Source organism: Wasmannia auropunctata, unplaced genomic scaffold, assembly GCF_000956235.1.
Source record: "Wasmannia auropunctata unplaced genomic scaffold, wasmannia.A_1.0 LD336083.1, whole genome shotgun sequence".
Lineage (NCBI taxonomy): Eukaryota > Metazoa > Arthropoda > Insecta > Hymenoptera > Formicidae > Wasmannia > Wasmannia auropunctata.
In genome coordinates, this window is record NW_012026807.1 from 1,442,559 (window position 1) to 1,456,560 (window position 14,002).

Here is a 14,002-nt window from a genome sequence, read left to right on the forward strand (position 1 = left end):
CTCCTTCCCCCCTTCCGTCGCGATCGTCGTGTATTAATCTCGCAGAAATCGCGAGAGCCTTCACGTAACCCGTGCGGACGACTTGGGAGATTTAATGAGCGTCGTCGTTATGCCGATGATAATGCGCCGAGGCACGCGAGCTGCGACTAATTTGGAATGCCGATTCTCAGGATTACGATAGATTTTTTTATCATTTCTAGAATCATCTTCGATTTTATCGTGACGTAAATCTACAAAATTAAAACAGTTTTGATAGAGCTTGTAATCTCTCAACATTTTCAAAAATTTTCGTAAAAAATAAATCATGGCTCTTATATTAAGGCGAATTAAATTCGATTTATCATAATTATTACAATTGAATTACAAATTATCGAAAAAAGTTTGAGAATTATAACGTAATGAATTGAAGGGTAGATTTAAATACGATTGAAATTTTAGAAAATCCTATAAAGATGGAATAATTCATTTGATATTATGTAACATTAACGGATATCTGTATGTCATGAAGAATACATCTATAAATATAAGTGGCGATATATCACGTTTAAAATTCAGTTATTAAGTTTTATATGAATATGTATTATGTACTTCTTCTTCTTCACGTTGTGTCGAATTTATCACAACTTCGCGAAAATCGAAAAAATCGGAGATTTTTTCTCTCGACGATCTGAAAAATGTTTTTCTAACGTCAATCGTGAATCGTGGAACGGTCCAATTTACAGATCGAAGATAAAATATTTATATTTTTTTAACTTGCTATTGCACTCCATTCCAAATCGAATTCCGTCGAATTATCTGTCGTGCAATGGGATAAAACGCGTCACGTAATACAAAGGTGAACGCCTGTCCTCCCGTCGAGTAGGAGCGCGTGGCAGACGCGCGACGATATTTTGGCGGGAGAGTCGTAAAAATAGTGCCTCCGCAGTTTCCTTCCTTCAGCTACGGGACTATAATTAGCAGGTATTCCGCGTTTTACGTATGGCGGATACACACGTATTTCGCGTGAGCGAGAGAAAGAGAAAGAGAGAGAGAGAGAGAGGGAGAGAGAAAGCGCGCGCGCGCGCGTGTTCTCGCGTTGGGATAAGAAGATCAATCGGCCGCGTGCCGCAACGCGCGAGCGTGTGTCCACCGCGCGAGACACCCCGCCAACGCCGTGCGATACGAAAGTCCAATCGTTATCAGCCAGCATACACGAATCTCGCATTAGACGCGAGCCGAGTAGAAACGGACCCCGTCTAGCATCCCGTCTTCCTCGAGGTCCCTACCATGCCGACTCTCCGCCACTAGGAATTTGTTATTCGAGATAGCCGAGTGTCTCGTGACCTCCACAATAGAACTTTAGGGCGTTTTAAGACTTCTCAAAAAAATCGAAAGAGAGAGAGGTACCTATAATTTTGGCTTAATCGAAATTAGAGACAATTTCACAACATTAATCTGATTTATTTAGCAATATTAACAATATTAAAATTGAATAAGCAACAATTGAAGGTAAATTGAAGGTGTCTTGGGACTTTTATTAAAAATCGTACAATAAAGAGCTTTTTCAGGTGTAATCGGTGGTGAATGCTCAAGATACTTTTAGTCCAATATAAATTATAATTACTGCATACATATTTAGTTATATAAGTCAAAGAAAAATAATAATTACCAAAAAGTATAAATACTATTTCTTTGTAACATATTTAAATGACAAACATATTAGCTCGTTTATTACGTTGAAAACTATTATTATCATTTTCATTATATATGATTCAATGTAGGAATTTTCTACGAACAGAAAATCGATAAATTATTTTCCTCTCTTCGAAAATGCCCCTTGATAAAATGCAATTATCGATTACATGTCCAGCTTCGGTCTCATTTTTTATTTGATTTTTACGGCGGTTATCGCGTGCCGCAACGACGATGACGGTGATCGCGACGACATCAATGATGACGACTGTACGGACCCGGCCAACGGCGCGGCGGCACCGTCGAGACACAGCCGATCGGGCACAACAATGTCCGCGCGGCGCGTGCTCATAAAAATAGCATTTTCGCGGTTTCTCCCTCCTTACGGCTATACTTAGCCCCGGGCACCGGTGTCCCTCGGCGTAGTAAACAAATTTCAGGAGGGTCGACCCTCGTGTAACGAGAAGCGCCGCCCGTATATATTCCTCACTCACTCTCACCCGTCTATTTTTTTCAGCACGTATCTTAAATATTTTTAGAGGTAGCGCTGTGAATTTTTGCCGTGTTCAAGAAAATATTCCACTTATAATTATGTCATAACGTACACGAAGCGCAGGGTATCCCAAAATTCGTTAATCTTCCTTTTTGCATTGAAAATCGTGTTGTAAGAGAAATTTGGAAAAGTCAGCTTCCGCGTGTAAATTGCACTTTCAACTATGTACATTGTAATATTTTTTAGAAATTTCGAAATTGCGAGACAATTTAGATCTAGAAAGTGATTGAAAATAAAAAGATGTATAATGAGTCAAATTCCAAGATTATAAAGAAATTAAATTTTAGCTAATTTCGAGTAGAGTTTACTTTAATAGTTATTTGGAGCTTAACAGCTACAGCCTCGATCTCCTCTACTCTCTCTCTCTCTCTCTCTCTCTCTCTCTCTCTCTCTCTCTCTCTCTCTCTCTCTCTCTCTCTCTCTCTCTCTCTCTCATTTCCCTTTATATTTCCTCCGTTACACTTTTAGATCAGTCACTCCCATCTAGACGCTCGTATTTCTGTGTTTCTTCGCTCTATGCAGATGGCTTGCCGTGTCACCTTTATTATGCCCAGGGATTAGTTATTTAAGCTATTTTGCTGCTAGCGAGAACAAACGGTGCATAAGCATTTGAAATATAAAGCACGCGAAAGCGGTCGATTCTTTTCGCGGTGCATTTCCAGAATCGGAGCGTTGATTAATGAATGGGATATTGAAAATGCGGTAACCTATTAGAAATGAAAATCGAAAATCGAGCTCGCTGTATCGAGATAATGCAATGATACTTTTTGCATAGATAAAAATGATATTTACCGACATTAAGATATTTTCATAGTATATCTTTATAGCATAACATACATAAAAATATCTTAGATTGCTTGACGCAAATTATAATGTAAAACTAACTATCTTCGATAGGCTTTTATAGTGATTATTTTAACTTCTGTTTTTTTTCCTCGAGATGAATTCCCTAGTGAGTCTTACAGGAAATACATGTTTGCAATTCACATTGAGAGACACGCATGCACTATTACATCCGTACTTGCGCTTGTTATTGGACTGTTTAACCCTTCTATTCCCGACGGGATAATTGCGTCCCGTGAATAATTGGCGGCAAACGATACACGTGAACTTGGTATTGATCATGTTATGTTAACATCTCACGTTAACTAACTCGATACCAGGGAAGTAAAAAATTTCGTAAATATGTTAAATTTTGTAAACATTTTTATCTTAATTTATATCATTATATTTTATAACTGTATCTCAAAATCAAATTTTTGTAAAATTCAATTCTGAGTGTAATTAAAGGAGAAAAGAAGGAATTTTGTTTTACTTATTAATTGAACTTGTATAATATTAAATTTAGTATAATACTAATATTTTGTATAATACTAAGTTTGATAATTTTCAAGATTATAATAAAAAATTAAAATATAATATAAATTGAAAATAAAAATTCGTTTATTTAATTATTGAATAAAATAAATTAGAAGAATTTAAAATTTTAAGTAAGGAGGCCCTTCCGATTTATCCACAAAATTTCGATGACAATATATTAAGAAATAAGATAAGAGAAAGAGAATCAAAATGAAATTAGATGATCATCTTACCTTAAGTACTTTGAATTAAAATGAGGAACTATTAAAGGAAAAAAGACGCGGAGAAAGAAAATATGTTTAAGAACATTTATTTCAGGAGATTTATTAGACAATGGATTAGATAGAAAAATCTATCGATCCAAATATGTTAAGGCGAAATCATTTGACTGTTTCAGATTACGCTGTAGTCCTCTGAACGCTATTTGGACAGCGTCTCTAGACAGCGAGGACGCGGCGAAAGAAGCGGAGAAGGAGACGTGAAACACGAGTGGAAAATGCCGCGCGACGTAGCCGGGCAACGTCGATGCGCCGAACGTCGTCGGGACGCGAATCGCGGCACCGACTGTTCACGGGGTGCGCGATGATGGCGGAATGCCCGTGGACAGGGTGCACAGTATCGTCCGGCTCGTCGATCGAGTATACGGTGAAGTCGATCGCCCATCGCGGCGGCAACGTCGAGCGCAACAGGGGCAGCAGCACGTGTCTGGGACGCAGGACGGGATAATAAATGCCAGAACGGCACGACGCCGGCACGAGCCGTGGTGGATCAAACGTGGGGACGCGAAACACAATCGTCGAATGCGGGCAGGTGTTCGAGGAGGACTGCTGGATCGCGTGGTTGCATGTAAATCGCGAGGAGGAAGAAGAAGAGGAGGAGGGAGAGGAGCAGGAGGAGGAGGAGGACGAGAAGACAAAGAACGACAAAGTTCTTCACCGTCGCGAGCGGATCGCGGACAGCCGGATTGAACGGCCGCCTCGCGGATTCTTATCGCACGGCAGGGGGTAGCGGGAGCCACCACGGGGGCGGGGTGGGCTTGCCCCTGCTTCTTCTCGTTGTTGCTCTTCTCGACGATCTCACGCACGTGACGACGGCCGCGTCGGTGGTATTCGAACCGTTGAATAGCGTCCACGGAGTCGACGCTACTACGCCCTATAACGTTCACCTGCCGCCACGATCGCCTGATTATCCGTTCGCGCCGCGCCCGTTCCGGAGGGCGATCAAGCGCGCGTCCAGCCCTAACGACGTCGGTTCCGAAGGTCACGCGAATCGGGGAACTCTGGATCATCTTACATTGGCGACACGCCTTTCGCCTTCGTCCGCGCCGCCCTTGACGTCACCCCTGTCATTAACGTCGCCGTTATTGTTGACGCCGCCGCCGCCGCCGCCGCTGTCGTCGTCGTCGTCGCCGCCGACGTTATTGAGACCGTTGCCGTCTTTAACGTCGCTGAATACCGTCGTCGTCGTCAGACATCAAGATCTTGCCATTCTGACGCCGAGTCGTGACAACGAGAACGGAGAGATCGTAGCGCGACGAGGAAGAGCGAAGCGAGTACCGATAAGCAAGAGATCGAAGCTGAAAGATCAACCCTCCCCGAACTTCATCGACCCTTGGCCGGAGGCATGGCGACGTGTTAACGAACACCCTCCGCAATCTCGCAAAGTGGAACCCGTGCCGTCAATCGATGAAAGGATTCTCCCTGCAGCCCAGACTTTCACTCCGCCGTTAGAGCCCGTCTTCAAGTTTGGGGAATCGATATTGCGTCCGGAGAGCTCCCTGCGAGATATCCTACTTCGCGAAAGTGCTTCGAAGACAACGGCGACGACGACGACGGCGGTGGCGACCAGAACGATCACGCGGAACGTCGCGTACCTCGGTGCGACTCAGCGAGCCGGAAGCACCGTCCCCGAGAAAAATGACGTCGGGAGAGTGAATGAGGACCGAGTGGTAGGTGATAAGGGCGAAAAGGAGTTGGTGCTCGTGGGAAACGAAGATAATGGTGCGGTCGTAGTTGGTGGTGGTAGTGTCATCGAGTGGACCACGACAACAGTCGCCGGGCCGATGTCATCGTCGCGGTCCGCGTTCTCCGGAGACGATGTGCAGGTGGCCGAGCGTGTAAGGGTGCGCGCGAGTTCTGAGCGAAGCTCATCCACAAAGGGCGAGCAAGACGACGAGGAGCAGATTAAGGTCACCATCGCGCGCGACAACGAAGATTCGTTTGCATCGTCGACGACGACGACGACAACGACAACGACAACGACGACGACGACGACGACGACGCAGCATCCACCACTGACTCAAGACACCTCTATGGAAGCACGTGAGTGTTAAATTTGAATTACACAAACGTTTCGTCTCTTAATATTGATATAGAATGGCGCGTAGATTTTTAGAAAATTGAAAAGGAAAATATTTTTTGTATAGAAAGAGAAATTTGTTTTCAGAAAAATCGAGATATATAATTTTACAGCATTTTGTTCGAAAATTTTAAAAAATCTTATATTATGCTGTTAGAAAATTTTAATATAAAATAAATTAGATACAATATGGAGCCATATCGTTTGAATAATGAACGAAATATAAATATATTTGAAACAATTATAAGATTTTTTCAGATTAATTCTGGAAATTGAATCGAATCTACCAATTAAATTGCTGCATTTTTATATATTTACTGAACATTGAAATTATATTGATGACGAGAAATAAATTATAAACTTAAAATATCTACTAGATATAATATACGTTTGAAGAAATCCTTTTCTGATTCTTTTCAAGACTTTATAAAAACGCAATTTTTTTTCTAATCGCGATATATAAACTTTCGCCCGTAACAAATTTGATAAAATATCGCTTGAAAATACTTATTCAGCACAAGCTGAAAAATAAGAAACGTTTTCACTTTGAAAGCCGTCATTCTGTATGTAAAGCAAAAAGGCAGTCCCTCGTCCTGACTCCTTAAATGCATCTGAATGAAACGCGTATCCTTTCGCTGGGTTTATCGCTTCGCTAAAATCCCTGTGGATCGCCGGTTCGCATGCGAATAGCGCCATGCTCGTTTTGCCATGCTCGAGCTCGTGTTTACAGGAACCGCAGGATCTTCGGTCAGAGTTATTTTTAACTATTCCAACCGTGCGCGCGGGCTATCTTTCCCAATCCGGTCCTCCCTTGCGCACCTTTTTTTCTTTTGTTTTGTATCTTCTCGGTTGTGCACCATCTCACGCTACCTTTCGTTTACGACGGCCAGAACAGAAATCGGAGCACTGCTCAAGTCCATACTTTCGGCCGGGCCAAAAGAAGGGAGACAAACTTCTTCGAATTTATTAATTTCCTCTCTTTGTTTCACGTTTTAGCTCTTTTTTCGTTTTTTTTTTTCATTCTTTTTATTGTGAAAATGTTCTATGCGCGCGTAGAGGATGATATATATAGGTTTTTCGATAGACTTTGCGCTCGTATGCGATATTTTATCCATTGTATTTAATCAAATCTTTGATAACGAAAGAACGGTAATTATATTTTATTTATTATCGGTGTATCTTTTATCGCGATAATGACGTTAAAACTGGACATTTTTCATATGTCAGCTTAATAGTAAATGTCAATTATCGAGGTGAATGAGGTCGAAAGAAACTTTTCGCCGGGAGAGTTAATCTGTTTTGCACATAAGCGCGATGAATTTATCATGCGCCATCACAAGTCAGATTAGGATTAAGATAAACGTGCAATAAAGATTAGTATGCCAATGAGAGAGACAAATAGAAGTAAAGAGCAAGAGTCGATACTGCGGAGGACAAGACCGCACGGTTTGCGTGTTTTTGATTACGTCTGGCTACGTACACGAGTCGTGACTGCGCGTACAAATCAGTCGATTAGTTCCTTCGCGCGACCGCGGTCCGAACGTATACTTCTTTCAATTTCCCCGTCCTTACCCCTTTTATCCCTCCTATCATGCTTATCACGCATGTCGCCCCTCCCCTCCCTCCTCCTCTTCCATCTCCCCACGAATTATACAGCGACTATAATGCCGGGCAACTACGATGAGGAGGACAATTGATTCCTCATCAGTGATCATATAAGCTTAATTTTCGATTCACGAGAGGCAAAGAACAAAGCTCGAGTAGCTCATCGTTAAAATTTAAGATCGATATTTCCTTTGCAAATTAAGTGCAAACAGATGTTTCGTTATAGTGGAATATTTACTCTAACATTTTAATTCACGAGTCATGTGTCATAATTTTAATAAGGAACAAAGTGTTGTTTTATTTCGGGCTTTTCATTATATTTTGTGGCCTCTTATAATATATGACGAATTAGAATAATTGCGAAAGTACCGACACATTTTTTGCACCTATAAAGCCGTCGTAAATGGCAAGATAAGGTATGTTAGTTGATTTATTTATATCTCCGAATATGAGATCTATACCGCCGCGTTAATTTAATAATCCGACCGAATAGGACCTTCTGATGTTTGTCAACGAATTTTTACTTTTACTGGCCGACCGATCCCCGCGTTGAAATGCACGCTGTCCGTACATTTGTATCATTACTTAACGCGTTTATTTCCGTGCTCCTGCAAGAGAGCGCAGAGTCGTCCTTCTCTTTTACGATCTAATTCGTGATCTGGACAGTTCCCAACGATGAGTTCTCGTGACTGCGCGATGCCCAGTATACTCGGTATAAGAGGAATGACTAAATGGTCTGAGTAACCGGTCAGGCATCCCAAAACTCGCGATTTATTTTCGTATCCCTAGAAAAGAACTGATGCACCGGTGGAGAGAAAGTACCATTCTCTGTTGTATGAATTCAAAGAAATACCCCAGCGAATCAGCGCGTATTCTTTACGAAAACCCTTCGAAAGGACTAATTTTAGCGATTACACACTCTCTTTTCGTATAATGTTAGAATTAGTATAATTAATACGTCAGATTCATCCTTCAAATTTAATGAAAACCATTTAGTATCTCTTTAATGTTTAATTAGTAACCTCTTTTTTTCATACGGATCCGCGTCACGGTTCTTCAAAGAGATTAAAATTTGATCGCAAATCTAAAAGAATCCTTTGAATTGGAGGATTAGAGAATTATACTTTCTCGCGAAGCGATATATGCAGTAGAAGGGCGAGAAATTTAAACGAGCGATCGACTGGGCAATTTTCATCGGTCCTCGGCTGGGCTATGTCGCGCTCATGTTACGACGTATATCTTCGGGATTCGAGGCCGGTACGGCGCGTTAAGGGTGGTGGCAACGGCAGCCGGTAGGTTACCGCAGAACAGGGCAAAGGGGGCCCTGCGGGCGAAGAGCGAAAGGGCTTCGTCGCTATGGAAACCCTGGCTCTTCGACTACTGTGGGGTGCCTCAAGTTTTTTATGGCCCGAACGATCGTAGGGTCGGGACTCTAAAAATCGTTACACAGACCTAGATACTCGCCACCTCCCTCCCTCTCCCTCCCTCCCTCCCTCCCTCCCTTCGAGACGGCCGCCCTGCAACATTCGCCACCCTTCCGGTCACGGACCTTACGCAACAGCGTTTCCACGCTATGCTGTTCCGCTAATTACTATCGAATAATCTCTTACGAGTGTCAGATATCACTTTAAATATTGACGTTTGTATATCTCGCGTCTCGCTCGCTTCGTTGCGACTGTTTAACCGAGAATTTAAGAATTATTCGTTTTTTTTTAGTGAGAATTAGATACGATTATTTTTAGCGACAGCGCAGCAACTTCTTATCTTACTGGACTTCGATACTTCGATAAAATATGCACACATTGCAAGCTATTTTAGTTCTATAAATATCTCGTAAGAGCCTTGCGATAGAGAGGTTTAAGAATATCGTTCAATATTTTTTAATCATGTAGACTAATAATAATAAACATGAAGAAGTATATTATAAATATTTCTCTCATAGTCTTTAAATCATCTTCGAAAATATTCGGGTCGGTATTAATTGGTGTCTATATATATATATATATATATATATATATATATATATATATCAAATCTGTTTTTAATAATATTGAATGCATGATATAAAAAAACTGGTAACTCTTTTTATAAATTTTTCAATTTCTCCGCGATGTAAAATTTACAATAATTTTCATAAAGTGGCAAGCTAACAAAGTTCGAATTAATAAGTATCCTTACCTATATAAGACGTAACTTATAGAACTTGAAAATTGAATTATTTTCTGTATTAAATTTTACATTAAATTAAATTCTCAAATCAATTTTTTTTAACAAATGTTATTTAACAAATGTTAATAAATTTTTCCTCGAGTCGTCCTCTTTTACACTCTCTAACCTTCGTACATGTAGAGGACGTACACAGACCGACAGAGCTCGCGATACATCGCTCGTATTTGCGCGCGGCGATGGGCGGAAAGGGCAGGAGGAGCGATGTAAAGCCCCTGGTGCTCTTGGCACCCTCCGCGACGGCTCCTAGCGAAGGGAGTGGCGCGACGAGGGGGTGATAGCGAAGTACGAGCGAGCGAGCGAGCGAGCGAGTTCACTTCGAACTATAAAGTATTGACTCGCCCCGTTGTATGGAGAGCACTGTAAGCACCGTGTCTATAATGTTGGCAGACGGCTCTCGGGACTCGCCTCCGTCCGGAAGGAATAACGCGACTTCCGGGAGCGAGGAAGTAAATTTCACCGTGCAACCATCCGAACCGTGGAGCTTTACGCGAGAAACTTGAATACGTAAAATACCGCTTACGAAAGATCATGACGTGCAGCGATTTTTAACCCCTTTGTAACAACTTCAGTCCCATTATTTTCAAAATTGGAAAAGAACAGTTTAGAAAAAAAATTGCTTTTCATAATTTATAATTGACTTATCATTTTTCTTATCTATTTTATATTTATTATGGTATCATATTAATTGTTTAATATAAAAAATTGTAATATGAGAATAGGAGGAGATTTTCATAGGAATAGATGTTAGGAATAGATACAGAGAGAGGATCCAATTACGATTGTTCTGATTTTTCCCTTGCGAAGGGTACTCAATTGTTGTACCTTCCGCAATAACATGAACACCGCGGGAAAGTTAAGTATTCGGATATTGACAGCTTCTCCGTGTGCCCGGCAATTACATGCGGCGGGTAGTTTTGAGAGAACACAGAGACGCGTACGACCAACAGACTAAACAAAAATAACGCCGATCGCGGCGTGTTCGTCGCATATGCACGTGCAAAGGACGTCTGGTGTGTGTGTGTGTGTGTGTGTGTGTGTGTGTGTGTTTGTATATGTGTGTGTATGCAATGCCAGGCGGTGAAGTAGCGGAAGTATATGGCGTGCTGTAAATAACTGGGAGACCTAAACGGGCTTATCGGGCTATCCATATTTATCGTCGATATTAATACTATCCACGAACGTATAGTCAAAGTATCGAGGAACTGTCAATGCTGCAGGAAGTAGTTTCAGAGATTGTTCATCGAAGAGATACTTTTCATCCTGTCGATTAACGTACAAAGATGTTAGTGTGTTAATAATGGCTCTGGCTGCTAAATCCGAACGAAATGATTAGATCAGCTTTTTCCCAAGCATTATCGCTTTGTAAGCTGAATGCAATCTGATGATATTGATCCGTACTCGTGCTCCAATTATCGCTAAATACGGCTGCTCATGATTTTTAGAACGCGATAATATTTAATAATACGAATAATTATATAGCTGAGAAAATTAGCTTTTTTTAAGATAATATAATAATTATTCTCGCTGCATATTTTCAATTTTGCATTTTTGTTTTATAATAATTGTCATAATTTATTTTTTAATGTGCTTCCTGCGAGGAGCATTTCGCTCGAATATTTGAATTATTATACGTCTGTATTACTAAACGAGTTTTTTCTATTTTTTATACATATACCTTATAATATGTTTTGCTTAAAATCACGCTTTATTCATCAGTAGAATCAAATCATTTCAAATGGTGCTCCGCAAAAATGAGAGGAGTGCCTGTCACATTAATTTCGCGACATGTTCTCTTCAAGCAGAAGTGACATTTTCGTGGCATCGATTCGTGCCACACATTTGCAATTATATCGCCGAGTAAATATTCCATCGCACATCGCAATTAACCAGGTGAAATGATTTTTAATATAATATGACCGAACGAAGATAATATTCATGCTAGCACGATATTTTTTTAGAGCGCGTCGGATTATTTTTACATTATCGTTCTATACTAACAGCATGTACATTCTGAAGAGCAGATTATTTTTAATTCATAAACATCTGTTGATACAAATAATAGAAATCAATATATTTTTATCCATTTTGCTGATACTCTATTTTCTCAAAAACATGTTGCGATGATAAATATAGAGCGGATAAATTACACAATGACATATTTATTGAGTTAAGTCTGCTGGAAATTTACTGAAAACATCTTGCTTTATGAGGACATATATTTTATTAAGATTGATTAATCAATGGTGAAACAGGGAGGAACTTTGTTCGGAAATTTCTGAAGAATATTTCTCGTATCGCATGCCTTTCTGTACCATCAATACGTTTCGTTCTTTCGAGAGGCACGAGTCCGGTTGACATTGACACGTGTCAAATCAATGTTAGGAGAACAAGAAATGATCTGTCAGCACTGATAAGAAACAATAGCTCGGCCAAGCGACAATGAAACGCGTGTACGCTGCTCTCGTTTGCAATTCTGACGAATGTCAGCGCGCTGCTCACGTGCGTCACCCCGACGCGGACGCACTGGTTCCCAAACCGAGGATATGCCTTCTGAAAAAAGAGTCTAAAAATATAGAAAAATTCCAAATGAAATGAAAGAATTTAATTAGCAGAAAATATACAAGTTAAAGGAAATAAAGTCTTGTGTTTGTGTAATTTCGATTCTTTCATGATTCGCAATGTAAGATTAAACGTAATTTTTCCTCTATGAAATGCATTATAGGGTAATTAAATGAAAAAAACTAAATAGAAAAATTACTATTTTTCTTTAAACTGGTAGAAAATTAAATAAAAATGTGAAGATTATATAAATATTCGAAATGAATAAATTTCTTCATTTTATTGATCGATGCGTTTACAATTGAATTCTGTGTCAAAATTCGTGTTATATACGTATCATACGTAACGCATACATGATTGATGGGAGACGAATAAATGTGTCAAGGTTTTCACGATATTGAAATCGAGTGAAAGACTGAAAAGTTTGGGAATCCCTGCTCCGAAATGCTGCGTAATGTTACGCATCGGTCAAACTCTCTCTCGTGACAGATGCAATAATAAACTATAATTACTGTGGAAAATCGAAATATTAAAAGGTTACATTTATCTTGCGCTTATCCGATATAAGTTTTCTATGGGACAGATTATCAATTTGTTTATAATCTTTGCATTTTTAATGTTGCGTTCCTTTACATGACATATCCTAAAAATCATATTTCTCATTTCGAAAAGTATAATTCTTATATTTATTACAATTACTCAGAAGGCAAAAAAAATTACATGTCAAATGAATTATAATATATATACATATCAAGAAAATTTAGATATACATATGACTAGATCTAATTTTCGACTTATCAAATAGGCAACTTTCTACACATGCGTCTGCTTAAACTTTGCGCATAAATCACGAGTATTTCGCGGGAATTATGAAGTGCGGGATGATAAAATGAGTATAGAGTTGGCTTGAGATATGTTTTGTTGTGTGTCAGAGAAGGATACGCGAGTGTGAAAGCGAGCGCGGCTAGCGTGGCGAAATAGCTGGCCGTCCGTCCACGCACGTCTGGTCCTCGTCTGCTCGGCCAAGGTCCTTGAACGAAGGTCTATTCTAAAAAAGCTACACAATTGGATAACCAATCAGCCAGACAGTATCGTATATCAAAGAGCATGACGAAACGGAATTCACAGACCGTTTATTGTTCCGTTGTGTTGTGATGATCACGACGATTACGTTATACGTATATATAAAATGCTCCGTTAAAATCTATTCGCTTCGTCGTGAAGAAATTATTCGAGAAAGAAACAATTCTAAATCCGTAATTAATAACGAAAAAAATTGAATTTTAAACGTAGAATCGTATACAGTGTAATGTAAAAAAAAAAGATCAATTTTGAAATTGACAATTTTGTTAAAAATTAAAAAAAATCACATATAACTATAACACATAACTATAAAAAAATCATTTGCATGTAGAATATTCTATACAATTGAATAATGTTTATATATAGGCTTGGAACGAAGCTTATTGACGTAGACCAATTAATATGCGAGAATCGAAGATGAGTTTACGTGCCGTGCGTAGCGATGTAACTCGTTAAAATCGTGGCGACTGACGCAACGCGTATGCGTATAGTAGACCTTGAGCCACTATTACACCGGCTGTTTATGTCGTTATGCAATCGAGATGGCTTAGTCTGCGCGTACGGAGTTTAACGTAGTAGTAAATA

The 14,002-nt window shown here is 39.9% G+C and overlaps 1 protein-coding gene and 1 pseudogene across 1 annotated transcript in view; both read left to right on the plus strand.

The window, feature by feature from the left end:
- Window positions 1–4,021: 4,021 nt before the first annotated feature.
- On the plus strand, window positions 4,022–4,513 carry LOC105448628 (annotated as a pseudogene).
- A 1,035-nt stretch (window positions 4,514–5,548) lies between these two features.
- Window positions 5,549–14,002, plus strand: part of LOC105448629 (mitochondrial distribution and morphology protein 34-like) — a 71,360-nt gene continuing 62,906 nt past the window's right edge. The window contains exon 1 of the mRNA XM_011687309.1: window positions 5,549–5,904. Within this exon, the coding sequence (XP_011685611.1) occupies window positions 5,646–5,904 (259 nt within the window). The 5' untranslated portion in view covers window positions 5,549–5,645. The remainder of the gene's footprint in view (window positions 5,905–14,002) is intronic.